This window comes from Pseudoliparis swirei, chromosome 15 (genome assembly GCF_029220125.1).
Source record: "Pseudoliparis swirei isolate HS2019 ecotype Mariana Trench chromosome 15, NWPU_hadal_v1, whole genome shotgun sequence".
NCBI lineage: Eukaryota > Metazoa > Chordata > Actinopteri > Perciformes > Liparidae > Pseudoliparis > Pseudoliparis swirei.
In genome coordinates this window covers 2,412,374-2,440,146 of record NC_079402.1, presented here as the reverse complement: position 1 = coordinate 2,440,146, position 27,773 = coordinate 2,412,374, and the positions used below count along the sequence as shown (strand labels likewise).

The 27,773-nt window shown below is 45.4% G+C and overlaps 3 protein-coding genes across 10 annotated transcripts; 1 reads left to right on the top strand and 2 right to left on the bottom strand.

Moving 5' to 3' along the window:
* Positions 1-50: 50 nt before the first annotated feature.
* On the bottom strand, positions 51-6,905 carry LOC130205123 (regulator of G-protein signaling 7-binding protein B-like). 8 transcript variants are annotated; one of them, XM_056432287.1, is made up of 9 exons: positions 6,412-6,905; positions 6,072-6,244; positions 4,984-5,193; positions 4,112-4,253; positions 3,944-4,014; positions 2,204-2,344; positions 2,007-2,068; positions 1,455-1,544; positions 51-1,343 (listed from the first exon to the last, which is right to left on the bottom strand). In XM_056432287.1, exons 1-8 carry the CDS (start codon positions 6,556-6,558, stop codon positions 1,489-1,491), a joined length of 1,002 nt encoding a protein of 333 aa, XP_056288262.1. In that variant the 5' UTR covers positions 6,559-6,905; the 3' UTR covers positions 51-1,343; positions 1,455-1,488. The 8 variants fall into 8 exon arrangements, with proteins under 8 accessions (XP_056288262.1, XP_056288261.1, XP_056288264.1 ...); XM_056432286.1 differs by having other exon boundaries at positions 51-1,544; XM_056432289.1 differs by lacking the exon at positions 2,007-2,068.
* An 8,554-nt stretch (positions 6,906-15,459) lies between these two features.
* On the top strand, positions 15,460-16,746 carry htr1ab (5-hydroxytryptamine (serotonin) receptor 1A b). The gene has a single exon (XM_056432283.1). It carries the CDS (start codon positions 15,460-15,462, stop codon positions 16,744-16,746), a length of 1,287 nt encoding a protein of 428 aa, XP_056288258.1.
* A 5,097-nt stretch (positions 16,747-21,843) lies between these two features.
* Positions 21,844-27,165, bottom strand: LOC130205126 (uncharacterized). Its single transcript, XM_056432296.1, has 3 exons — positions 27,080-27,165; positions 25,971-26,265; positions 21,844-25,193 (listed from the first exon to the last, which is right to left on the bottom strand). The coding sequence occupies exons 2-3, from the start codon at positions 26,135-26,137 to the stop codon at positions 24,770-24,772; spliced, it is 591 nt and encodes a 196-aa protein (XP_056288271.1). The 5' UTR covers positions 26,138-26,265; positions 27,080-27,165; the 3' UTR covers positions 21,844-24,769.
* Positions 27,166-27,773: the final 608 nt, after the last annotated feature.

Here is a 27,773-nt window from a genome sequence, read left to right as displayed (position 1 = left end):
TCAAATATTTTAAAAAGTGGGAAGACGATAAAAAAAAATGAAACACCATCTTACTTGTATATATAAACCTTTATTCACATTATAAAATGTCCTAAACTGTACACATTAAGCTGAGGGTTCTCTACATTGCAGGAGACGTTAACGACACATGGCATACTCTTCATATAAATGCCAAAGCAAAGAATTCAACATCCACCTCTAGAGAACGTGAAGAGAAAAAACACAAACACGATTTACAGATTGCATTTCACGTACATTCACTGCCTCTAGTGAAGTGCTTCAGGCGAATGAGTTCACTTCAATTATATTTGAGTATGTGGCATTTTTCAATTCTCATGTTTAACAAACAAACAAAAGCCCTCGTGAAGGAAAACTGAAGCTGAAAGGAAGACTGAAGACGACGTGCTGCGTGTCGACTAGAAAGCCCTGCTGGGCCGCAAGGGTCATGACACGCTGACAGATTAAAGGTCTGAATGCGAACGTCAGAGCATATTAGAATGTGTGTTGCTTCTTGACGGCTCTCAACATGGCTGCAGCTGAGCCGGTGGCTCACAGCTAACGTTGCTAACAGCGCTACACAGCACTAAACAGCACTTTACAGCAGTAAACAGTGTTACATTTTACAGCGGTAACAACGCTTTACTGCGGTAACAGTGCTTTACTGCGGTAACAACGCTTTACTGCGGTAACAACGCTTTACTGCGGTAACAGTGCTTTACTGCGGTACCAACGCTTTACTGCGGTAACAGTGCTTTACTGCGGTAACAACACTTTACTGCGGTAACACTTTCCTGCAGTAACAAAACTTTACTGCAGTAACAGTGCTTTACTGCGGTAACAACGCTTTACAGCGGTAAACAGCGCTAACAGTTCTTTACAGCGGTACCAGCGCTTTACAGCGGTACCAACGCTTTACAGCGGTACCAGCGCTTTACAGCGGTACCAACGCTTTACAGCGGTCCCAGTGCTAACCTGAGGGGGTCGGAGGTTATCAGCTGAAACCGCCGTATGAGTCGCGGCCACTAGCTAGCCAGCTCGACGAGGGGCTCTAGCGGCAAAGCTAACGGAACACAGAGAAGCTCACATTACGACACATCGAGGGAGAAGAGAATGAACAACGTGTTGACGATTCAGCTTTGATGGATGATGGAGTATTGGAATAAACATGGAGATTATCATGTACTTTTACAAGAAACTGATATTATACAATGAAAGGAAAAGAGATTACATGTTAAAAACAGAATATTGATATTGGAATGACTGGAATTGGAACGCCCAACATCATGAGACTTCATCGGCGCCGTCGCATATCTATACGCTCTGCAGCAGCTGCTGGTGCTTATCTGACACACAAATTCAATAATCATCAGAGCCATTTAAGCACACATCATAACACCGCCGATGAAACGCTTCGTGAAGAGGTTCCCCCACCACACAGGTGAGGAGAGACTCACCTGGCAGGAGCCTCGACTGAATGATGACCAGGTGTTACTCCAGGAGGTCATTGGGACGGCTGAAAACCCCAAAAGATGCCAGTGCATAGCCTGAATATAGAAATGTTTTATTCTTCCGAAATAACAAAATGGCACAAAAAATGGAAAAACATATGATTTGAAATGGCTGCATACGTACGAAAGAAACAGAAAAGAAAACTTCTGCACAGTACGATGTGTTTGGATGCATTTGTTTCATTAGCGACAGTTAGCTCGCCAGGCTAATGCAACACTTTGGCTTCACCATGTTCCCCTCTTTCCTCTGGGGTATCATATATGAACCATCCACTCTGAACACGTATTAATCAAACGCAGTTGAAAATAAACAAAACTCGATTCAAGCCTGAAATGTTACGCCACTGTTACGCCACTCCGGAACGAACCGGAACGAACCGGAACGAGGTGGAACGAGGTGGAATGAGGTGGAACGAGGTGGAACGACCCGGAACGAACTGGAACGAGGTGGAACGAACCGGAACGAACCGGAACGAGGTGGAACGAGGTGGAACGAACCGGAACAAACCGGAACGAGGTGGAACGAGGTGGAACGAGGTGGAACGAGGTGGGGCGCAGAGCTAAAGTGAAACCAGGTAACATCAGGATGAAAAAGACAAACGGCATAGAATTAGATAACAGTGACTACAAGATTACAATTTCAGATATCATGTTTCATCTAAATAAAACATTGGAATGAAGTCAGATGAATGAACCTCTCGTGTATTTCTGGAGGCGTGGCCTGTGGCGCTGCCTTCCAGCCACTCAGCCGGACACCATGCAGCAGAGTCCGGGGAAGCGTCTCTTCCTCTGCCGGGCCAGCGGGTGTGGAGTCAGATTCAACAAGCTGCTGTCGTCTGGAAGCAAAAGAAACACGTCGTGACGGAAGTGGCGAGCGGGTCGGCGTGGCGGCGAGCGGGTCGGCGTGGCGACGAGCGGGTCGGCGTGGCGACGAGCTCTTTTTTTTACTTGTGGAACCCCTTGAATATAGCTTACAATTAATATTAATTAATATTGAACGAAGAAGGGAGTTGCATCACGCTCTCATATGGAGGGGCCATCTGGAACCGAAAATGGTTCTTCAGAGTGATGCCATAGAAGAACCATTTCTGGTTCCACGAAGAACCTTTCAAACCAGGGTTCTTTAACGAACCATTTCCTTAAAGAGTTCTCCACAGAACCTATAAAGGTGTCTCAAAGAACCTTCAAAACATGGTTCTTTAAGGCACCATTTCTGGTTCCACAAAGAACGTTTCAAACCGGGGTTCTCTAAAGAACTATTTCCTTAACCCTTGTGTTGCCTTCGGGTCATTCTGACCCGATTCAATATTTAACCCTCCTGTCGCCTTCGGGTCAATTTGACCCGATTCAATGTTTAATGTCGGTGTTCTTTCGGGAGTCAACAAACAAACATAAAGTACCTCACACTTAAACTTGGAAAACAATATTAATTCTAATAATTTTCTGGAGATTTTAATAGCTGGGGTCATATTGACCTCAAGGGTAAAATATGTTAGTAAATATAAAGGTAACAGGAGGGTTAAACATTGAATCGGGTCAAATTGACCCGAAGGCAACACAAGGGTTAAAGGGTTCTTCAAATAACCTATAATGGCGCCTCAAATGAAAAAATGGTTCTTCAGTAGGTGATGGTTCTTCGTAGAACCACAAAGCCTTTAAAGAACCATTTAAGAACCTTTGTTTTTCTGTGTGCGCACTAATGTGTTCAGCGCGTCAACGGCGTGTGTGTAATAACTCTCACTGCCACCAGGGGGCAAGACAAAAGTTCCACGCTCCAGCTTTAATATCGGATGGTTAAACACGGATAAGAGGCGTTGTGTTTTCATCAGAATAAATTGTTGCCTATTTTCTGCTTCTCTATTGTAGTTATTGTTGTTTCTTAATTTGGGGGTTTGCAAATTGTACGAATGATTTAGCCTCGATACTGAAGCACATGATGAAGAGGTTGATGTGTGTGTATGTGTGTGTGTGTGTAGGTGTGTGTGTGTGTGTGTGCCTCTCTCTTTAAATTGTGTGACATTTCCCAGCAGTCTCATCAAGAAAGTTAGTACGAGGACTTTTAAGGATGTAAAATTATAGTTTGTCGCAATAAAAACTAAATCATTGTTGACCTGATTTTGTGTAGGACTTAATAATTTCATAAGAAACATATATAAAAAAAACTTTCAATTCATCCCGGTTATTAATTATTGATTATTAACGCCTTATTAAAAGATGAATACTTCACTGGCCCCTCGGATCTAAACCACTCGTAATGTATTCTCCAAGAATTCAACTTGTTATATGATTCTTATTTAGTCTCAGTCTGTTGTAAATAACTCGTGATTATGAACGCAAACATCAGAAATAATTATGGACCGTATATCGCGCAGCAAAAGATATTCACAGCGCTATAACAGCGGTATGAATTCCCATCTCCCACAAACGTGACACACCTTGGTTCTTCAGGGGCAGCGGCATCGTGTCCCGGAGTTTGCTGAGCAGGTTCCTCATCTCTCGCATGTCTCTGTGGAGCCAAAAGAAATGATGACAAACTTCTAGAAACGCGGTTTAAAACGAGGCGTCAGAATGAATGGCGATGAAGCGGAAGGCGGACGACGCACCTCTCGATGTTCTGGAGGTCCGTCCCCACCGGCCACTGCTCCTGGGGGAAGTCCATGGGGGACGAGGACCCGTCCTCCAGGATGGGAACGTCGGAGCTCTCGTCCAGCCGGAGGTCCAACCTGCAGGGCTCCGAGTCGGTTCCTTCGGGTCCGAACACAGAGGTCAATGAGGTCACTGAGGTCAACGAGATCAATGAGGTCACTGAGGTCAACGAGATCAATGAGGTCAATGAGGTAAACAAGGTCAATGAGGTCAATGAGGTCAACGAGGACCAGTCGAAGCCGAAAGGTCACGCGCTCGTCTTTTAAATTGACTCGTGACGCGTGTCATCCGTATTGTTTTCCTTTTTCGAAAAACATGCATTTTTGGCGCCGTTACTAATAACATGAACAATGGCCGCCGCTCTCTTCATAAGGTCCCGGTGACACGGGCTTCTGCTTTTAAAGCAGCGAAATTAAAGACGCCATCAATCACTTTAATCTTTAAAAAGTTGAATCCGTCTTGCTGTCAAAAAGCAAATGTAAAAGATTTTATCGGTGGGGAAATATTAGATTAGATCATATTTTACTTTGTTCATCTGCAGCTGCAGATGCAACATTTTGGGTTCGAAATATACAATGAAATATAATGAAAATAAGATATCAGGACATGATACATTTACGAATCTAAACGATAAAGGAAATGAAAATGCAAACAATTCAATAAATATGAAAGTGTATCGAGTTCCTCTGAAGCATAAAAGGTTTATTGATGATCAGTTTGAGGAGGATTTGGCTGGAGGAGATGTTATTATTTATTTATTCTGAGGGTTGTTAAGTGTGTTGAAATGTGATGATGTCTGGACAAGTCGTCAGCCCGAGCTGATCAATACTTTTTGGGGGAATTGTCTTGAAGAGTACCGTGGAGGCTCCTCCCCCGGGGGGTCTGGAGGGGGGCTCTGGACATGGTGCTCCTCCGGTGCAGCTGCAGGACCCCCAGCAGACACATGGACTTCAGCATCTCCGTGATGAACATCTCCAGGCAGCACTGCAGCTGGATGAAGAGCCGGCAGACCTCAGGGTGGATCTCCCCGTCCTCCAGACTGAGGAGGAGGAGGAGGAGGAGGAGGGAGGAGGAAGAGGAACAGGAGAAGGAGGAGGAAGAGGAGGAAGAGGAGGGGGAGGAGGAGGAGGAGGAGGCAAGAGAAACAATCAGACAAACAGAAAAGTGAAAAGTTGGCATTCTAGCTGGCATACACACACACACACATATCCACACATACACACACAAACACACACACACACCCACACATACACACACACACACACAAACATCCACACATACAAACACACACATACACAAACATCCACACACACATACACAAACACACACATACACAAACACACACACACCCACACAAACATCCACACATACATCCACACACACAAACACAAACACACACACACATACAAACACACACACAAACACACACATACACACACATACATACACACATACATGCATATAGTCACACACAAACACACACACACACACACATGTATCAACTCACACAGACATATACACAAACACACACACATGCATACACACAAACATAAACACACAGACACACACAGACACATGTATACACACACCTACACACACATGCATATAGTCACACACATACACAGACACATGTATACACACACCTACACACACATGCATAGTCACACACATACACACACATGCATACACACACGTACACACGCACACACACATTCACAAACACACACACACATAAATACACCCACCCACAAACATGCATACACACACCTACACACACATGCATATAGTCACACACATACACACACAAACACCTGCACCCACACAAACACACACACACACCTATACACGAATACAAACATACACACACATGCATGCACCTAACCCTGAGGGACAGGTGTTTACCCCCCCCCCCCCTACCCTGCCACCGAGATGACGGTGAGGTCCCGGTGCGCGGCCCGCGCCACGGAGCAGCCTTTGGACCGCGTGTGGTGCATCTGAGCCCGCAGGGACGGGCAGTCGGCGGACATCTCCCCGACGGAGATGACCTGCTCCCGGTACAGCGCCACCAGGGTGTTGAACTCCTGCACCGTCTGCAGTGAGACCACCGGGACCGGAGGGACCGCGTCAACACCGGGAACTACAAGGAGGCTACAGCGCGTGCGGGTGTTTGTTGTTGTTGTTGTTGTTGTCCCGATGAGACACAATCGGGCTACACACAACATGCAGCACCTGCGCGAGACGTGATGTCGGTGCTCACCATCCGGCTGCCGTCCACGGGCCCTTCGGGCCCCTCGGGCCCCTCGCGCCGCTCCGCCGGCTCCGTCTGCGCCGCTTTACCGGCGGGGAAGACGCTCCCCGCCGCGGACCGCGGGCGCTTCTTCCGCCCGTACGGTGCGGAACACATGCATGCACGGCCACCAGAGAAAAGAGAGGAGGGGGGAGAGAGAGAGAGAGAGCGAGAGAGAGAAATCTCTTTTCTTCGCCGTGTCCTCTATAAAGAAGTAATGTACCCGCTCGGAAACAGCGTTTTTTTGGAGGGGCGATTGATGCTCAAGGCACCACACTCCCTAACCTTCTTCCTCCTCTTCCTCCTCCTCTGCAGGGTTCTGGGTGTCGTTATTCTTCTTCCCGGGCCGGACGGACCCCGAGCAGCCGAGAGGAGAGTCACCTTCAGCCCCCTCCTGAAGGCCGAGAGGGAGGGAAGCTCCTCCAGCAGCTCCGTCTTCCGCTGCGCGCGCACGCGTGTGTGTGTGGGGATCGTCGTCACCCACCGACTGACAATTAACTGTTTAGGAGCATCGAGGGGAAACAAATGACAGGCTTCATCCAGAACCAGTGGTGTATAGTGTAAGGTATTCTCAAAACTGGGGCACTACGCAGATGGTGGAGAAACAGGCTTCCGGACACGCATGGATTAAGTTATCAACATTTAATGGCAGGAAATGTGAATCAAACATTCAAAGCGCTCTCTCCTCGTGTCCCGGCGCCGGCTCCCGGCTCGGGAGCTCGGCAGCACAGCCTCCTCCGTCGAGCTTACCTGAAAAAGAGCGCGAGCTCTCTAAAAACACGCTGTTTAATCCTCTCTTGCGCCGGTCGAAACGTCACTTCCGGTTCCGACGCTTTCACAATAAGAATCCCGTCAATTAAAGTCACCTTCACAATAAAAGTCTCTTGTTATTGAGAGTCACTTCACGGATTTCAACCGGCTTCGTCAATCTATAATACTAACATACAGTCACTCTCATGCAACATACATTACTTCTTGCCATTTACATTTGCATAGAGTAAACATTACCTCTATGCTTCATAATACATTAATAACAATATCAATATTCTCCTTAATATTGTCTATTATAATATCTTTCTATATGTATTAATTTAAAACATAAGACTTCTGCAGATGTTATCAAAATAAACTATTACAACTTAACAATAGTAACGAAGTAGAAGTACTTCGTTACTTTACTTAAGTAGTTTTTTTGGGTATCTGTACTTTATTTTACTAGTTATATTTCTGTTTACTTTTACTTTTACTTCACTACATTTTGCAATGAAAACTTATACTTTTACTCCGATACATTTCCCCTGAAACAGTATCGTTACTCGTTACTACGGAAAAAAATAATCATGAGAAACATCGGGGACTGTTGTGGAACACGCAGCAGCGCACCTGAACGCAGCACATCGGGGACTGTTGTGGAACACACCGCAGCGCACCTGAACACAGCACGAGCACCAGGTTGGGGGTCAGTGGTCCTTGCCGCGTGTTTTCTCTTCCCAGTGATGCCCAGGATGCTAGCGAGCGAGCGGCTACAGATACGACTCATTTCATGTGGAGCAGCAATGGAAGCTACTCGAACAACCACAGGGACCAAGATCAACGTCCGTGGCCATATTTGGGCGAACTCTTTTCTTTTGTCGGAGTGAAAGTTTCTTCCTCCCGGATGAAGTGCCTCTTATGCCGACCGAAAGCTACGGAGATATGGCCTTCAACAACTCACCAACCTCAGGAAACACATTGAGGTCAATTAAGATTAATCCCATGAGCCGCAACGTTAATGTTTAGTCATCATAAACCTGTTAAGATATCTAGCAGTGTTGTCCTCAGGATTGGAGTAAGTTATATCTTTGGCAGGAGAGGGGAGGCAGGTGTCTGATTGTCCTCCGCATGTTGTATGTTAGGCTAACGTTCGCTAGCTATCGTCAATTAAAGAGACAATCAGCGTTAGTGTAGTAGACGGATCTCTAGCGAGTTAATGAGCTGAAGAAGTGTTGACAGTTGTGAGAATTTGTTGATTTGAGTCGTCTTAGCTATAATATAATGCTAATCATTACAGCATTATTATCATTATTTGTATTAATATTATAAGAGTGACGGTCCAGTAATGGCGACGATATTGATTTGGGACTGTTGTTGTGTTTAACTACAGAGATATAAGTAAATATTCACAAATCAACTCTGGATGCACGGACAGTGCATGAAACTAAATGTATAAACTTCAAATTAAAACAAACTATTTTGTACAACATTTTAGGTTGGGGTCATGACATGTTAGGAAGTGTTATTAATTCTATCATTTATATAATAATCTCACTTTATTTCAGGAATGGACTAATCAAGCAGCACATGGAAGAACCCTCCCTGCAGCTATGGGATGCCACCAGGTCCAGTTCATCTGATGAAGAGGACTTCTTCTTCGTCATCTCAAGCGCATGACAGCAGCAAACAGCTGGATGGAGACGTGGATCACGTTGACTTGCTGAAATGCTTCCCAACTGTGTGCTGCTGTCTGTGAAGCTAGACACACTCTACCTGCACCAGGGCCTGTGAAGCTAGACACACTCTACCTGCACCATCAGGGCCTGTGAAGCTAGACACACTCTACCTGCATCAGGGCCTGTGAAGCTAGACACACTCTACCTGCATCAGGGCCTGTGAAGCTAGACACACTCTACCTGCATCAGGGCCTGTGAAGCTAGACACACTCTACCTGCATCAGGGCCTGTGAAGCTAGACACACTCTACCTGCACCAGGGCCTGTGAAGCTAGACACACTCTACCTGCATCAGGGCCTGTGAAGCTAGACACACTCTACCTGCATCAGGGCCTGTGAAGCTAGACACACTCTACCTGCACCAGGGCCTGTGAAGCTAGACACACTCTACCTGCATCAGGGCCTGTGAAGCTAGACACACTCTACCTGCACCATCAGGGCCTGTGAAGCTAGACACACTCTACCTGCACCAGGGCCTGTGAAGCTAGACACACTCTACCTGCACCATCAGGGCCTGTGAAGCTAGACACACTCTACCTGCATCAGGGCCTGTGAAGCTAGACACACTCTACCTGCATCAGGGCCTGTGAAGCTAGACACACTCTACCTGCATCAGGGCCTGTGAAGCTAGACACACTCTACCTGCACCATCAGGGCCTGTGAAGCTAGACACACTCTACCTGCACCATCAGGGCCTGTGAAGCTAGACACACTCTACCTGCATCAGGGCCTGTGAAGCTAGACACACTCTACCTGCACCATCAGGGCCTGTGAAGCTAGACACACTCTACCTGCACCAGGGCCTGTGAAGCTAGACACACTCTACCTGCACCAGGGCCTGTGAAGCTAGACACACTCTACCTGCACCAGGGCCTGTGAAGCTAGACACACTCTACCTGCATCAGGGCCTGTGAAGCTAGACACACTCTACCTGCATCAGGGCCTGTGAAGCTAGACACACTCTACCTGCACCATCAGGGCCTGTGAAGCTAGACACACTCTACCTGCACCATCAGGGCCTGTGAAGCTAGACACACTCTACCTGCACCAGGGCCTGTGAAGCTAGACACACTCTACCTGCACCATCAGGGCCTGTGAAGCTAGACACACTCTACCTGCATCAGGGCCTGTGAAGCTAGACACTCTGCCTGCATCAGGCCTGTGAAGCTAGACACACTGCACCACCAGGCCTGAAGCTGAACACACTCTACCTGCATCAGGGTCTGTGAAGCTAGACACATCTACAGGCCTGTGAAGCATCAGGGCCTGTAGACACACTCTACCTGCACCATCAGGGCCTGTGAAGCTAGACACACTCTACCTGCATCAGGGCCTGAAGCCAGAAGCTGTGACAGCTACACCTGCATCAGGGCCTGTGAAGCTAGACACACTTTACCTGCATCAGGGCCTGTGAAGCTAGACACACTCTACCTGCATCAGGCCTGTGAAGCTAGACACACTCTATCTACCTGCACCAGGTGAACGGCTCTTCAGCTCTTCATGGACTCGTCTTCCAGCCCAGAAGAGCAACACTGAAATCTGTCCATTTTGAAAATCAACTTCTTTTGAAGATGAACAATACATTTTGCACTTTAAAGTGATGATTCTGGTTGTTACTTTTGGTTCTGCTTTTTCCTGTGTTAATCGTGTTTTTATATTTTAGTAATTTCATAGTATTCATATATTGCTGAGTTCATCCTAGCTCATACTCCTTGTTCATGGCGGCCACAGCACCCAAACAAATAAACTTCATAATTCTCAAAATTCTGACCCTTTGTTTTTTTTATTAACAGCATTTACTTTTACTTTTACTTTCAATACTTAAGTACATTTAATATCAGAAAATTACTTTTGATACTTAAGTACAAAAATAATCAGATACTTTAATACTTTTACTCAAGTAGTATTCTCATAGGTGACTTTTACTTTTATTTGAGTAATTTTCCAGTCACGTATCTTTACTTTTACTCAAGTATGACTTTTGGGTACTTTATACACCACTGTCCAGAACACCGCGCTCTTGACATCCGGTGTTGCGGATTAAGAAGCGACCGTGTTAACTGGTGACTTTGAACCAACGGCTGAAGAAAACACGAAGCCGAAACACTCATGAATGCCGGATTGTTTAATTTGTATAGTCTATATTATTATGTATGTGGGAAGGGTTAACACTTCATTACATTGGGACTTAGTATGGTTTCTCTTATTAATTATCACAATACCATATTTGACTGATACGTATAATGCCAGAAAAAAGAAGAAACAATCTGATAGTTTAAAACAGAAAGTAGAGCCTGGTTTATAAACTTTCCTTTTATTTGACATCATGCTCCGTCGTTGTTTTTATTGTAGCTACAACGTTAGTCACTTAAAATAATGAAGGGTCGTCATGTTTTTACTGTTATGAGAGTGGACCGCCGCCAGGTGGCAGTGTCACACCTGTCGGCCCCCAAGCGCTGACCATGGTGCTGAAAGAGACTAGAATAAATTCACTTTTTATAAATACAAAATGAAAATGGGATTACAGTCAGACACATTTGAGATTGAAAAATGAACTATAATAACTGGAGACAAAGAAACACTTTTCAATTATTTTGTTTTAAAATTTAAAAAAAACAATGATTCGTCAGATGAGAAAAAAAGGAAAAAATATATAAGACACAATAAAATAAAGATTCAAGATTCAAGATGTTTTATTTGTCACATACACACACAGGGTGTGCAGTGAAATGAAAGTGGCAATGCTCAGCAGGAATGTGCAAGGGCAACAAGTACACACTATTTACAAATAAAAAACAACACAATATTTACAGTAAGTGTGTGTGTGTGTGTGTGTGTGTGTGCCTAAGAGGGGCAGTTGTGTGGGTCTATGTGGGGGTCCTGGTGAGGTCGGAGTTCACAATCCTGATGGCCTGAGGAAAGAAACTCCGTCTCAGTCTCTCTGTTCTTGCAGCGTGACTACGGAGGCGCCTGCCTGACCGCAGCAGCTGAAACAGTCTGTTGTTGGGGTGGTGAGGATCCTTCATGATCCTGCCGGCTCTGGTTCTGCACCTCCTGGTGTACAAGTCCTGCAGGGTGGGAGTGTAGTTCAATAGTGCGCTCAGCCGAACGCACTACTCTCTGCAGAGCCTTCCTGTCCTGAGCGGAGCAGTTGCCAAACCAGGCTGTGATGCTTCCTGTCAGGACGCTCTCTACAGCTCCAGAGTAGAAGGACTGAAGGATCCTCTGGGAAACTTTAAATTTCCTCAGCTGCCTGAGGTGGTAGAGGCGCTGCCTTGCCTTTCTCACCAGAGTGTCTGTGTTTGTTGACCATGTCAGATCCTCGGTGATGTGGACTCCCAGGTATTTATACCCGCTCACCCTCTCCACAGTAGTCCCGTTAATCCCCAGTGGTGAGTACGTCCTCTGTTGTTGTACCTTCCTAAAGTCCACAATCAGCTCCTTAGTTTTGGTGACATTCATGATGAGGCTGTTGTCCTGGCACCAGAGTGACAGATCAGCAACTTCCTCCAGGTAGGCCTTCTCGTCGTTGTCGGAGATCAGGCCCACCACCACTGTGTCATCCGCAAACTTGATGATGGTGTTGGAGCTGAACCTGGCCACACAGTCATGTGTGTACAGGGAGTACAGTAGGGGCTGAGGACGCAACCCTGGGGATCCTGTGTTCAGGGTGAGGGATTTGGAGGTGTGTCTGCCCACCCTGACCACCTGTGGCCTGGCGGTCAGGAAGTCCAGGATCCAAGCACACAGGGGTGTGTTCAGTCCCAGCTCAATCAGCTTGCCGGCCAGTCTGGAGGGACTATGGTGTTGAAAGCTGAACTATAATCAATGAACAGCAGTCTCACATAGCCCCCTCTGGCTGTCCAGATGAGAGAGTGTGGTGTGCAGTACCTGGGAGACAGCATCATCCGTGGATCTGTTTGGGCGACAAGCAAACTGCAGCGGGTCCATGGAGGAAGGGAGGAAGGCGCAGATGTAGTCCTTTATCAGCCTCTCAAAGCATTTCATGACCACCGAGGTGAGGGCCACGGTCGGTAGTCATTCATACATGCTGGAGAAGCATTCTTGGGCACAGGGACAATAGTGGATCTCTTGAAGCAGGCGGGGACCACGGACTCAGCCAGGAGAGGTTGAATATTGTGGTGAACACTGGAGCTAGCTGGTTAGCACAGGTCTTCAGTACTCGCCCAGATATGCCATCTGGACCTGCAGCTTTCCTGGTGTTCACCCTCAACAGAGCCCTCCTCACACTGTGCTCGGTCACAGAGAGTGTGTGTTCATCCCCAGCGGTAGAACTCACCTCGGCTACGCTTAACGGTGTTGTTGTTAGCCGGCGAGCTAGCGCTGTTGTTGCTAGCCTCAAACCGTGCATAAAATGAGTTCAGGTCGTCCGCTAGGGATGCGTCAGCACTCACCATAGCGCGGGGTCTGCTCTGGTAGTTTGTGATAGTCCGTAGCCCCTGCCATAGGCGCCTGGTGTCGCGCTGCTCCATCTGTGATTCCACTCTGTCTCGGTACCTCCTTTTGGCGTCCTTCACCGCCCTCCTCAGTCCATAGACCGCTGCCTTGTACTCGTCCATGTTGCCGGATACAAGACCGGAGTTATAGGCAGCAGTACGGGCGTTCACAGCTTCACGGATGGATCTATCAACCCACGGCTTTTGGTTAGGAAAGACCCTAACTTTTACCGTGGGGACGATGGTGTCCGTTAGCGTTGCTATGAGGCTCATTGCTACTTCCGCAAACTCGCTGACGTCACTGGAACTGGATTGGATCATGTCCCAGTCGACGATACTCAGAGCGTCCTGTAGCTCAGCCTCTGATTGGTCAGACCACCGCATTACGTTCCTCGTCACTACCGCTTAGAACGCGATCCTTTGTTTATACTCCGGAAGCAGAAAAATGGCGGCATGGTCTGATTTCCCTAACGGAGGGAGAGAGACAGCCTTGTAGCCTCTCTTGAATGGCGTATAGCAGTGGTCCAACGTTCTTTCCCCTCTGGTAGCACACGTAATGTGCTGGTGAAAGTTCGGCATGACTTTTTTTAGGTTTGCCTTGTTAAAGTCCCCAGCCACCACCACAGCCGCGTCGGGATACTTGTTCTGATGCCGACATAACACATCATGTAGGTCCGATAGTGCTACGTCGGTGTCCGCTTGTGGTGGAATGTAGACGGCTGTGGTGATGACCGAGCTGAACTCCCGGGGAAGGTAGAATGGACGGCATGAGATCGTCAGATGTTCCAGGTTCGGCGAGCAGGAACGAGAAAGAGTCTTAATGTTCTTGGGGTCGCACCACATGTTGTTAGTCATGAAGCAAACCCCTCCACCCTTAGATTTACCAGACTCTTCCGTTCTGTCTGCACGGAAAACAGAGAAGGACTCGGTTGGGCATATGACTCGATCCGGCACCAGCGGTGTCAGCCAAGTTTCCGTCAGACAAAAGATATTACAATCCCTCATGTCCCGTTGGAATCTGATCCTTGCCCTAAAATCATCCATCTTATTTTCCAGAGACTGGACGTTAGCAAGAAGGATGCTGGGCAGAGGTGGACGGTGGGCTTGAACTCTCAGTCTGTTCCGAATTCCGCTCCGTTTCCCTCGATGTTTTCGTCGTCTCCCCGTAGTAGCGGCTCCACTGTTGTTGATGTGGTTCGCTCGTACAATCTCCGCCGGCCACGCTGGATCGATGGAAAAAGTGGACAAAAACCCTTGTTTTGCGCAAAAGTTTATGTCCAAAAGTGTGCTGCGGTCGTATGCTGTTAGTGCCGATGTGTTTGTGGCAAAGAAAATATTAAAAATAAACACAAAAACTAAAAGAGCGCACAATCTCCGCGCTGCAGAGGCATGCGACGACGACACACACAGCGCCATCTTCACGGGGAAGGGGAAAAAACATAACATTGTTGTTGTTGTTGTTGTTATCAAAGCAAATAGTTTGTATGGTGTTATTAATTCGTTCTTCCTTCTTTATTTCTTAAGTATCAATGCCATGCAGATCAATCATCAATCAAATTAAACTCAAAATGTATTTTCTGACACAAAGGAGATTTTATGCAAGCTTTTTTTTCTCTCACCAAAATGGCAACATCACTTGTTTTCAAGAAGAAACAAATTATTATTAAAAAGAAATCGGCATATATAAGAACAAACTAGACAAATACATTAATTAATTTAAAAAATACAATATTTAAGTTGTCCTAGTCTATTCAATACACTCCCACATCTCCACCGCCTCAGCTGCAGACTAAAGTCAAACACACACACACACACACACACCACACACACACACACACACACACACACACTCTTCGTTACATCCTCGCAGAATAATGACGTTTTTTCCATCACGGGTATAAACGCGCAGCATCATTCTCCGCCGGCAGCCGACCCTCGCAGTCCAGACTCTCTCCCTGCTGCGCGAGACTCTCCGGCATCAGTCCACCATGCGCTCTTCACGGTGGGACGGCGTGATCATGCGCACCGAGTAACGGGGCGAGCTCTCCAAACACCGAGGAGTTGACACCGACCATGGAGGACACCGCCGACAACACGACGGTCTGGACTCAGTTCGACAACTCAACAGACCGAAGCCCCGAAGCCGAAGACGAGGAGGTGAAGCTGAGCTACCAGGTGGTCACGCTGTTCCTCCTCGGCGCGCTCATCCTGTGCGCAATATTTGGGAACGCGTGCGTCGTCGCGGCCATCGCCTTGGAGCGGTCTCTCCAGAATGTGGCCAACTACCTGATCGGCTCCCTGGCCGTCACCGACCTGATGGTGTCGGTGCTGGTGCTGCCCATGGCGGCGCTCTACCAGGTGCTGAACCGCTGGACTCTCGGGCAGATCCCGTGCGACATCTTCATCTCTCTGGACATGTTGTGCTGCACGTCGTCCATCCTGCACCTGTGCGCCATCGCGCTGGACAGATTCTGGGCCATCACCGACCCCATAGAGTACATGAAGAAGAGGACGCCGCGCAGAGCCGCGGTGCTCATCAGCGTCACCTGGCTGGTCGGGTTCTCCATCTCCGTGCCGCCGATGTTGATCATGCGCTCCACGCCCAGCAGCGTGGCGGAGGACAGGGCCAACCCCAAGCAGTGTAAGATCCGGCAGGACCCCTGGTATACTATATACTCCACTTTCGGGGCTTTTTACATCCCGCTGACGCTCATGCTGGTTCTGTACGGGCGGATATTCAAAGCGGCCCGGTTCCGGATCAGGAGGACGGTGCGTAAAACGGAGAAAAAGAAAGTGTCCGACTCCTGCTCCCCGGCGCTGTTCCACAAAAAGACTCCCGGGGACGCGCAGGGCAAGAGCTGGAAGCGGAGCGTGGAGCCGCGGCCGCCGCCGCCGCCTGCGCCACCTGCGCCCGCGCCGCCGCTAATGAGCGTCAACGGCGCGGTGAAGCACGCGGAGGACGGCGAGTCTCTGGAGATCATCGAAGTGCACAGCAGCAACTTCAAGGGCAACCTGCCGTTGCCCAACACGCCGACGGGCTGCGTGCCGCTGTTCGAGAGCCGCCACGAGAAGGCGACGGAGGCCAAGAAGAAGATCGCCATGGCGCGCGAGCGCAAAACGGTGAAGACTCTGGGCATCATCATGGGCACCTTCATCCTCTGCTGGCTGCCCTTCTTCATCGTCGCCCTGGTGATGCCTTTTTGCCCGGGCTCGTGCTACATGCCCCGCTGGCTGGAGGACGTGATCAACTGGCTGGGCTACTCCAACTCGCTGCTCAACCCCATCATCTACGCGTACTTCAACAAAGACTTCCAGAGCGCCTTCAAGAAGATCATCAAGTGTCATTTCTGCAGACCGTGAAGCCCCTAAAATAAAATAATAAAAAGCCAACAGCCTATAAAAGAGATTGTTCTGAAGATGGAGAGGAACTGAAAAGAGGAGTCGCAGTGATTTGCTGTTGATCACCATCGTTATCGATCCGTGTATAGCCTGTGGTGGTTTGATTGACAACTCCACGTTCCTCATCCTGTTCTGTGATGTTCAATAAAGAAATACTATTTTCATCATTTTTTTTATCAGAGGGTCGTGATTTAAAAACTGTATGTTCAGATTTATATTATATATATATATATATATTTATTTATATATATATATATTTAAAACAAAATATATATTTTAAATATACAAATACAGTATATATATAATAAATATACTGTATATATATAAAACACAAATATGTATTTTAAATATACATATATATACATTTAATATATATATTTATTTAACAAATATATATATAAATATATATATATTTATATTTAAAACAAATATATATATATATTTAAAAGACGAATATATATATAAATATATACATATACAGTATATATAATATATAATTAATAGAACATATTTATATATTTATATATATATATATTAATATATATATATAACAACTATATATATTTTAAATATATATTGAGTATATATCTAATATATATAATGCATGCAAAGGATATGGTTTCCAAAATTAGTTATATGTGTGTGGCCATTAGGAAACAGATACCTATGTATCCACCTGTGAATAATTTAGCAGACACATTTACAGCTTATATATTCTGATTAAACACCTGCACTGAAATATGAAAGAAAGTTCCTTGTTTTTTAATCTTCATTCGTTTAATCTCTGCGTGATTCTTACTGATTTGTCTTATTGCAGTTCAGATAACGTCACGCAGCACTGAGCAGAACAGATGGAACGCGGCTGATGGAGGAAGTGGTGAGCTGCTGCAGGTGTGGGTTCCGTTAATTATTGTCTTCATAACCTCTTCGACCGTTTTGACGATAACACACTCAAAGCCGGTGAGCAGTGTTCAAACCCACAAAACGTTATCGTCACAACTAAAAAGGAAAAAGTGTCATTACACATAAGGATTATTTAAATTAAATGGAAAGGGTTCGGAAAAAACGCACTCCATTAAAAAAAGTGTCAAAATATAGATGTTCAGGGGAACAGAAAAATGACTCTTCGTCCTCAAAGTGTTTCCGGTCCTAAAGATAACGGTTCTGAAATGGTTCTTTAAAAGGCTTCGTGGTTCTACGTCACCTACTGAGGAACCTTCCTTTTCGTTCGAGACACCTTTAAAGGTTCTTTGAAGAACTCTTTGAGGAAATGGCTCTTTAGAGAACCGTGGTTTGAAAGGTTCTTCGTGGAACCAGATATGGTTCTTCTATGGCATCACTCCATATTCGGTTCCTTCATGTTTCTGTGTGTGTTACGATCCTTATTACATTAAAAAATATATAAATAAAAAACAATAAAAGTGTTTCTGTCGTTCCATGGGTGAGGCCACAACAGAGAGACGGTCAGTTAGAAAGGGAGAAAAACAACAACAACAACAACATCAATGACACGGGCAGGTTGCCGTTGAAGTGTTTCCTCCGTCTCTCCACAGCCTCGTAAACATACAGGACTGTCTCAGAAAATTAGAATATTGTGATAAAGTTCTTTATTTTCTGTAATGCAATTAAAAAAACAAAAATGTCATGCATTCTGGATTCATTACAAATCAACTGAAATATTGCAAGCCTTTTATTCTTTTAATATTGCTGATTATGGCTTACAGCTTAAGAAAACTCTAAAATCCTATCTCATAAAATTTTAATATTTCCTCAGACCAAGTAAAAAAAAAGATTTATAACAGCTGAGTGTTTGTCAAGGCTCAGGAAACCCTTGCAGGTGTTTCGAGTTAATTAGACGATTCAAGTGATTTGTTTAATACCCTACTAGTATACTTTTTCATGATATTCTAATATTTAGAGATAGGATATTTGAGTTTTCTTAAGCTGTAAACCATAATCAGCAATAAATCAGAATAAAAGGCTTGCAATATTTCAGTTGATTTGTAATGAATCCAGAATGCATGACATTTTTGTTTTTTTAATTGCATTACAGAAAATAAAGAACTTCATCACAATATTCTAATTTTCTGAGACACTCCTGTATATGTCCATCCTAAAGAAATATATTTGTTAAAGCCTGTGAAGGGGGGGGGGCACATGATGGATGCTGGAGAGGTGGTCGCCATAGCGACATATGGTGGAGACGCAAACTCCGAGGGGCCAGGAGGGGCAATTACCTGATCAAAGGCCTGCAGGAAGACAGAGGTGTGTATGTGTGTGTTTGTGTGTGTTTGTGTGTGTGTGTGTGTGTGTGTGTGAGGGGCCCACAGCTGGCGGACAATAAGCAGTTGTGTTTTTATTCCCTTGGAGTGAGCGTACAGTCGGTTTGTGGCCTGTGATCCTCTCACAACGAGAGGGGCACTAACTTTTTATTGTTGTTGTTGTTTTTGTTTTTCTCCTTTTATGAGAAAACCCAACAAGGTTCACCCACCCTGACCTCGTCCTGTCCCGTCTGACAGCTCCACATGAACACGCGTCCTGTTTCCAGCTCCATTCCAGCTACACAATGTTTTTACATCGAATGAAATAAACTAAAAAAAAGAATAAAAGTCCTCCTTTTAGTTCTGTAAATGTAAATATCTTTATATCTGAGAAGTCTCGAGGATCAATTTCGAAAAAAAGAAACAAACAGGTCCAAATGATGCTGATATAGACATATGATGCAGGTCTATCTGTTACTTACTATCATTATCGTTTTTATCTATATTGTTTTTATTGTAATTATAGTTATATATATTGTATAGCTTGTAGGATGTTTTAATGATGTGATGTAAAGTGTAAACTATCTGAATTATTATTATTATTATTATTATTATTATTATTATCATTGTTGTTGTTATGGCGTGACGGCCCGAGACGTCACTGAAAACCAGTCGGCAGAAGTTTGAGGCGAGCAGTCGTATCACTCGTTGTTTGTTTGTTTGTTTGTTTACCCACTAAATGCACTTAGAGGCCTGATTGGAAAACAATTAGCACACATGAATGATTTATCAACAACAACGATGAACACTTAGAAGCGAAGCCTCGAGGCTCAATGAGCCGCCGTGACTCTGCAGGCTGTTAAAGGTCCAGCTCATCGGCTCACAGGGTGACGCTCTGAGGTCAAAGGTCATGAGGAGATCCTGAACTTCTGCAGGAGTCAAGGTCCACATGGTGACGTGTGACAGCTATATATATATATATATATATATATATGTATAGATGTATATATATATGTATATATATGTATATACACATATATATAAACATATATTTATATATATATGTAGATGTATTATACGTATGTATATATAGATGTGTATATATATGTATATATATACACATATAAACATATATATATATATGTATTATACGTATATATATATGTTATATATGTGTATATATGTATATTTATACATATACATATATATATAAAGAAACATATATATATACATATATATATTCAGTATACGTATATATATATATATATGTATTATATGTATATACATATATATATGTATGTATACATATATGTATATACGTATATATATATATATACGTATATATAAAAGGAGAATAAACGACATCATGTGAACTCAACTAATTGGACTTTGTGTATTTTTTTCAGACATAATCACGTAATTACGATTCCACGTTTTCCTGAAAATTAAATTGACTTGTAAAATAAACCATTAAAACAAAACTATTCTTCCCACTCAGGAAACCTTTTCTATCCGTCACGCCGGCGACGCTCCGACTTCGAAGCGAGTCGATGCGACTCGGACAACGCAGGAAACGAGAGGCATTTATGAAATGATGCCAAATGCCAAAAGACTTAATAAATCAATAAACAATCACTGTGCTCTATGGACGTGTCAACGACAGCAGAAAGGTCACGAGGTCACCGGGTCACGAGGTCACCGGGTCACGAGGTCACCGGGTCACGAGGTCACCGGGTCACGAGGCGGCGCACATACGAGCTCCCAGTCACAAGCAGACACGCCAAGATGGAGAAGAAGAATCGGTTTGTTTAACAAAGCATCAATGAATAATAATAATAATAATAATAATAACAATACTAATGATAATAATAATAATGATAATGATAGTAATACTAATACTAATACTACTCATAATAATAATAATGATAATAATAATAATAATTATACTACTATTAATAATGATAATACTAATAATAATAATAACAATAACAATAATACTAGTAATACTAATAACAATAAAATAAAAAATAATAATACTCTGCCTCCTTTACAGTAAATAGAGTTGCTCATGTCGAGTCCCACCATGTTGAAAGCATAGCGTGTTGTGTTCATGGGACCCTGTGAAATACAACGTCTCTCACGGAGCTTTAGGCTGCCGAGGTTTAGGCGAACGGGGTTTAGGCTAATGGGGTTTAGGCTAACGGGGTTTAGGCTAACGAGGTTTAGGCTAACGGGGTTTAGGCTAATGGGGTTTAGGCTAACGAGGTTTAGGCTAACAGGGTTTAGGCTAATGGTGTTTAGGCTAACGGGGTTTAGGCTAACGGGGTTTATGCTAACAGCGTCTCTGCTGGGAGGTCGCCGTTTTCCTCCTCCAACAATATGGAGACCGATGGCGTTTCTTTATGAAATGAACTGCGCCGACCACCTGGCGCCGGAGCTGAAACATGATGTACATCTGATAAATGTTTTCATTTGTTTCTGTTGTTCCAGACGCCGCTGTGCCTCCTCTTGTCAAAGTCCTCTCTTCCTCCTTCAGAGTGTTCTGTGTCTGTTCTGGTTCTGCGTTCGGCTCCCGGAGCCCGACCCCGGCCGACCTTGAGGGCGTCGGCGACGCCCCTTTTTGTCGGTGCGTTCGTGTTCAGTCCAAGATCAAAGGCGCGGCGTCTGTTGTCTGTGTTTCTGACGCCAGAAGAGAGTCAACGGGGAAAAGACACGAAAAGTTATGACACGTTTCATTATTCTGTCTGCTCAATCGTCTTATTTTGATTCTCTAATAAAACTTACACAAATTCATAGATTAATTTTTTCTCCATTTCATTTATTATTTATTTATATGAAATAGAAAAACTGTAATGGGACAAATGTTAAGAACTAAAGAAACGTCATTCTGATTCATTATGACAACAGGTACACGGAATATGTGTGTGTGTGTGTGAGTGTGTCTGTGTGTGTTTGTGTTTATGTGTTTGTGTGAGTGTGTGTGTGTGTCTCTGTGTGTATGTGTGTGTGTGTCTGTGTCTCTGTGTGTTTGTGTTTATGTGTTTGTGTGAGTGTGTGTCTGTGTGTTTGTGTTTATGTGTTTGTGTTTATGTGTTTATTTGTGTGTGTGAGTGTGTGAGTGTGTGTGTGTGTGTGTCTGTGTGTGAGTGTGTCTGTGTGTTTGTGTTTTTGTATTTATGTGTGTGTGTGTGTGTGTGTGTGGAATAAGGATCAGAAAATACGTTTGTGTGTGTAACTGTATCAGTAAACATTGTAAACATGAGTTTATGTCTCAGACTGAACAGCGCCCTCTGGTGGACAAACGGCAAGATGTGAACGAGTGGGCGAGTTACAAAACCAGTTCTAAGAGGCGCTTTAAGTTAATATAGTTAAGTTAAGTATATATATATATATATATATATATATATATATATATATATATATATTTATTTTAGGGCTGTGAAACGATAAAAAAAATGTAATCAGGTTAATCACAGGTTTCTGTGGATTAATCATGATTAATCACATATATACATTTACAGGGCTCTCAAGACAGGCAAGAGCTCCGAGAAGAGTTGTTGAGGGGGGGGGGTGCAAGTGACTTTTCTTTGCTCCGTCCCGATGCGCGCAGACACTTGAGAGCCCTGCATTTATACACAGGGGGGCACATAACTTGCTCACCAGTGCGCGCGCCAGCATCGGAGCTCTGCCGCGCGAGCCGAGAGAAGAGTTGTTGACAGGGGGGGGGGTGCAAGTGACTTTTTTTCGTCCCGATGTGCGCGCACACGCCGGCATCCGAGCTCTGCGGCGCGCGAGACGGAGATCGGAGTCGTGTTAACGCGACACGTAGAGACAGAATGACATGCTGCTGGTTAGAGTCGACCAACAACAGACGGATTGGAAGCTCATTCTGCGCATGCGTTAAATGCGTTAAAAAAACAAAACTAGTTAATCCTGTAATTTAATTAACTGAGTTAACGTGTTATTTTTCACAGCACTAATATATATATATTTAGAAGTTGCATTTTAAGATGTAATAACCAAAATAATCTCTGACTGGCCCATGAGCAACCTAAGAGGGATAAATAATTCATAATATCCAGATCCGGAACACAAACACGTTCCGTGTTGCGTGACGTTCCGTTGTGTTGGTTTCATCGCGGCGTCGTGTTACAGAACGTCGGTTCCTCTCAGTTTACAACCAATTAGGAGGCAGAGAGTCTCAGATCGGATTAACGGGCTTTTAGCGTAGAGACGCGACGCGAGAGGAGACGAACGGGGAACGACGAGTGCCACGCGGAACCATAACCTTAAATGGTTCTTTAAAAGGCTTTGTGGTTCTACGAAGAACCATCACCCACAGGAGAAACTTTTTTTCATTTGAGACACCTTTATAAGAACTTTTAACGGTAATGGCTCTTTAAAGAACCCTGGTTTGAAAGGTTCTTTGTGGAACCAGAAATGGTGCCTTAAAGAACCATGTTTTTACGGTTCTTTGAGGTACCTTTATAGGTTCTTTAAATACCTCTTTGAGAAAATGGTTCTTTAAAGAACCCTGGTTTGAACAAATCTTTGTGGAACCATAAATGGTACTTTAAAGAACCATGTTTTGAAGGTTCTTTGAGACATCTTTTATAGGTTCTTTAGAGAACCCTGGTGTGAAAGGTTCTTTGTAGGAACCATAGATGGTTCTTCTTTGGCATCACTCTGAAGAACCATTTACGGTTCCAGGTGCTCCTTCATGGTTCTGTGTGCACATAAAACTTTGTCGCTCTCGAGTTGATAAACTTTTGTTGAGTTATGAAACGAGGGTCTTGGGAACTCGTTCTGCAATAGCAGGAGAACGTTCAACTGTCGCCGGGTCCTCGGTGCTCCGGTCGTCATGCCAACGGGAGACAGAAGTTACTCCAGAGAACGGCCGATCTGTAAAGGCGTCGCTCGCCAGAGGAACTCATGGCGTCGCTGCTCCGCTCATCACATGTTCCCTGCACTGTGATTTTGAATTGAAGACACGGACAATTTATTTGAAAGTTCATGCATGACATTGTGACAGTAGCTTGAACAAAAACCTTCTAAATGATAATATGAGGCCGTTAGTGAAGGAAAGTGAGCAGCAGAGAGAGAATCAGAGGCAACAGGGAGGGGCCGGCTGAGGAAATGACTCAACCGGGTCAACAATGGGTTCTTCAGACGAGACGTGACTTGGCAGAGTGCCAGGTAACGCAAAGCCAGAGCAGCCTCCCCAAGGTCCTAGTGCCCGGGGATTATATCTTTAAGTCTGGCGATGGGCTCTTGGATTGTTGAAGCCCCCCTAAAATATGCCCCACGACGCCAAATACCTGATGAACTTTACTTTTTCTCTGACGCTGTCCTGCGCCGACCCATAATGCATCAGAGACATCTGGGCTCCTCTCTGAGAGTTCAGTTTCTCTGAAGTTCAACATTTTTGAGAAGATGCAACATTTGCTCACATTTTGATTAAATGCACCGAGCAAATTGTTCTTCGTCTTTTTTTAAACCCCCGATCCGGTAACTTCCTGGTTCGCTCCATCGGTTGCTTGGCAACTGCTTCTCATCTAATTTCCCTATAGAATGTCAAACTGTTCCGTTGAGAATAACGAGCCGACGACTTCGTCGAAGGAAGTTGGTGAAAGAAACACTGCCGGCTGAAGTTCTCCAGAAAGTTATTTGACACAATCTTCTGGCATTTTCCTTTCCAGAGGTCAGAGGTCAGAGGTCAGAGGTCAGAGCGATGAGTGCTCAAACAGGATGACTGTGGATTGGCTGCAGAGCCTGGAGGGCCTGAACGCTCCGATCCGAGAGTACACGTCGGCGTCCGAGCGGGCGCCCCAGGACAGGTGAGGGCTGGGCGGGGCGGCGTGCATCGCGGGCAGGTGGAGGAGAGGGAATGCCGGGGCGGCGGGAGGCGTCAGGGTGAGAGTGGGCGGAGCCTGGAGCCGCGGCGGAGGTGGAGGGGGGACAGGGGGTGGCAGAGGGGGCGGAAGCGGCGAGGCGATGGCCGCGGTCCGCTCAGGCGGGCTGGCGTCAGGCTCCGCCCCTTCCTTGGCGAGCAGGTCGTGGCGCGACGCGGCGTGTCTGAGTGTGTAGGTGGCGGAGTGGTAGAAGCTGTAGTACTGCAGCGCGGGACGCGCCCCGGCCAACAGCAGCCTGCAGGACACACACACACGGCATGGTTCCTCTTGGGTTGAAGCCACAAGGGGGCGGAGCCTAATGCAACCAAGCGCTTACGAAAAGCTAACAACAATATTACAATGAACTTTTCATGTTCTCTCCTCGTTTTAGGATACACTGAGCTCCTCTCTCCTCTCTCCTCTCCTCTCTCCTTATGGATGTTTAGGATACACTGAGCTCCTCTCTCCTCTCCTCTCTCCTTATGGATGTTTAGGATACACTGAGCTCCTCTCTCCTCTCCTCTCTCCTTATGGACGTTTAGGATACACTGAGCTCCTCTCTCTCCTCTCTCCTCTCTCCTCTCCTCTCTCCTTATGGATGTTTAGGATACACTGAGCTCCTCTCTCCTCTCCTCTCTCCTTATGGACGTTTAGGATACACTGAGCTCCTCTCTCTCCTCTCCTCTCTCCTTATGGACGTAACACATTGTAAAATTCAAAATTCATGATATTGGGCTTTATAAAATAAACTGAATTGAATTGAACGTTCCACTCACAAGTCAGGTGTTATATATATTATATTATAAGTTACAATATATTATATATTACATTATATTATATTTTAATAACGCCACGTGTGTCTCAATCATAGAGTTGCTGCAAAGCCATCAGGCGTGGATTATCATTGATTTAATGGAAAGAGGGCGTGAACAAGAGAAGGGAGGTCTGTTTGTTACATCACACACACACGCACACACACACACACACGCACACGCACACACACACGCACACACACACACACACACACACACACCTGTGTCTCAGCTGTAGGAGTTTGTACAGCAGCAGCAGGATGAAGGCGGCGGCGAGCGTCACCAGCAGCGCGGCCAGCCTGGCGTCTAAGCTCCAGCACGCCGCCCCAGCAGGGCCGGGCGAGCCGCAGGTCCCGGGGGGCCGCGGCGTCTGCGGGGGCCCCTCCATACGACCCAGGCTGGGGGAGGGGCCGGGGGAGGGGCCCTGCCGGCGGCCCGATGCTCCACCGGCAGCGCTGCAGCTGTGATGTCACAAGGAGGAGTCTCCGAGGAGGGGAGCGCCGATCACTGAACGTCCTGAAAGGAAGAGTCATGTGGCGTTGGCTCAACTTCGTCTGTTTGGACGACACGCAGAACCATAAAGGTTCTTAAAGGGTTCTTTAAAGGCTTTGTGGTTCTACGAAGAACCATCACCTACTGGAGAACCATTTATTCGTTTGAGACACCTTTAGAGGTTATTTGAGGAACTCTTTAAGGAAATGGTTCTTTAGAGAACCCTGGTTTGAAGGTTCTTCATGGAACCAGAAATGGTGCCTTAAAAAAACATGTTTTGAAGGTTCTTTGAGACACATTTATAGGTTCTTTGAAGAACTATTTAAGGAAATGGTTCTTCAAAGAACCCTGATTTAAAAGGTTCTTTGTGGAACCAGAAATGGTTCTTCTATGGCATCACAGAAGAACCATTTTCGGTTCCCAGTGGCACCTTCATTGTTCCGTGTGGTGCTGAGCAGGTGGTGTACAGTGGTGTACAGGTGGTGTACAGACAGGTGGTGTACAGACAGGTGGTGTACAGACAGGTGGTGTACAGTGGTGTACAGTGGTGTACAGACAGGTGGTGTACAGTCAACAGTCGGCTGCTGTGGTTGAAAACAAGTGCAGAGTTCCTCAATTATCACAATTCTATGAACAACTACGCACTAAATGTCTAATAATCTCAGATTATTTTCAGTGTCACTGAGGTCGTTCGTCACATTTCAGACGAGCGTTCCGATCGTTTACTCGAGTGAAATGTCTCTGAAGGGAAGAGACAGGAAACAGAATTATTCCTCCAGAAGTCTCGGAACTGCAATACAAGTAATTGTCTAAAAATGCGACAGGAATGTAAACTTACTTGATTGGAACGTGGCGGCGATGATGTCGTCCATAGATTAAAAAACAAACTGACCACCGCCAGAGAGCTGTGAGGACCGATGGGAGGAGGCCGGTGGAACACCGCAGGAAGCAGAGCACTTCCCATCGCTCGGCACGCAGACACGTGATTGGAGGGCACTTCCTATCGCCATGGATACAGGAAGCTGGTCTAGGATGTCTCTGTTTCCTCCTGACGGTACATTTTGAGTTGTGTGGGATTCAAGGAAAACTCACAGCAGCTCAGAGGAGAACAGAGCCGAGAGAACGTCTCGTTACATCGAGGAACGTCGTCCATCGACCAATCAAAACACTTTAAGATGAAAGAAAAAAACGTAATATACAACAACAAAAAACAATGCCTGTTTACTTTGAGGAATCAGGAAGAGAAACAGCTAATAGAGCCTCTAGAGACACACGGAAACACGAAGGAACCGAAAATGATTCTTCAGAGTGATGCGATAGAATAACCATTTTAGGTTCTTCAAAGAACCTCTCAAACCAGGGTTCTTTAAAGAACCACTTCCTTAAAGAGTTCTTCAAAGAACCTATAAAGGTGTCTCAAAAAACCTTTAAAACATGGTTCTTTAAGGCACCATATCTGGTTCCACAAAGAACCTTTCAAACCAGGGATCTCTAAAGAACCATTTCCTTAAAAGGTTCTTCAAATAACCTTT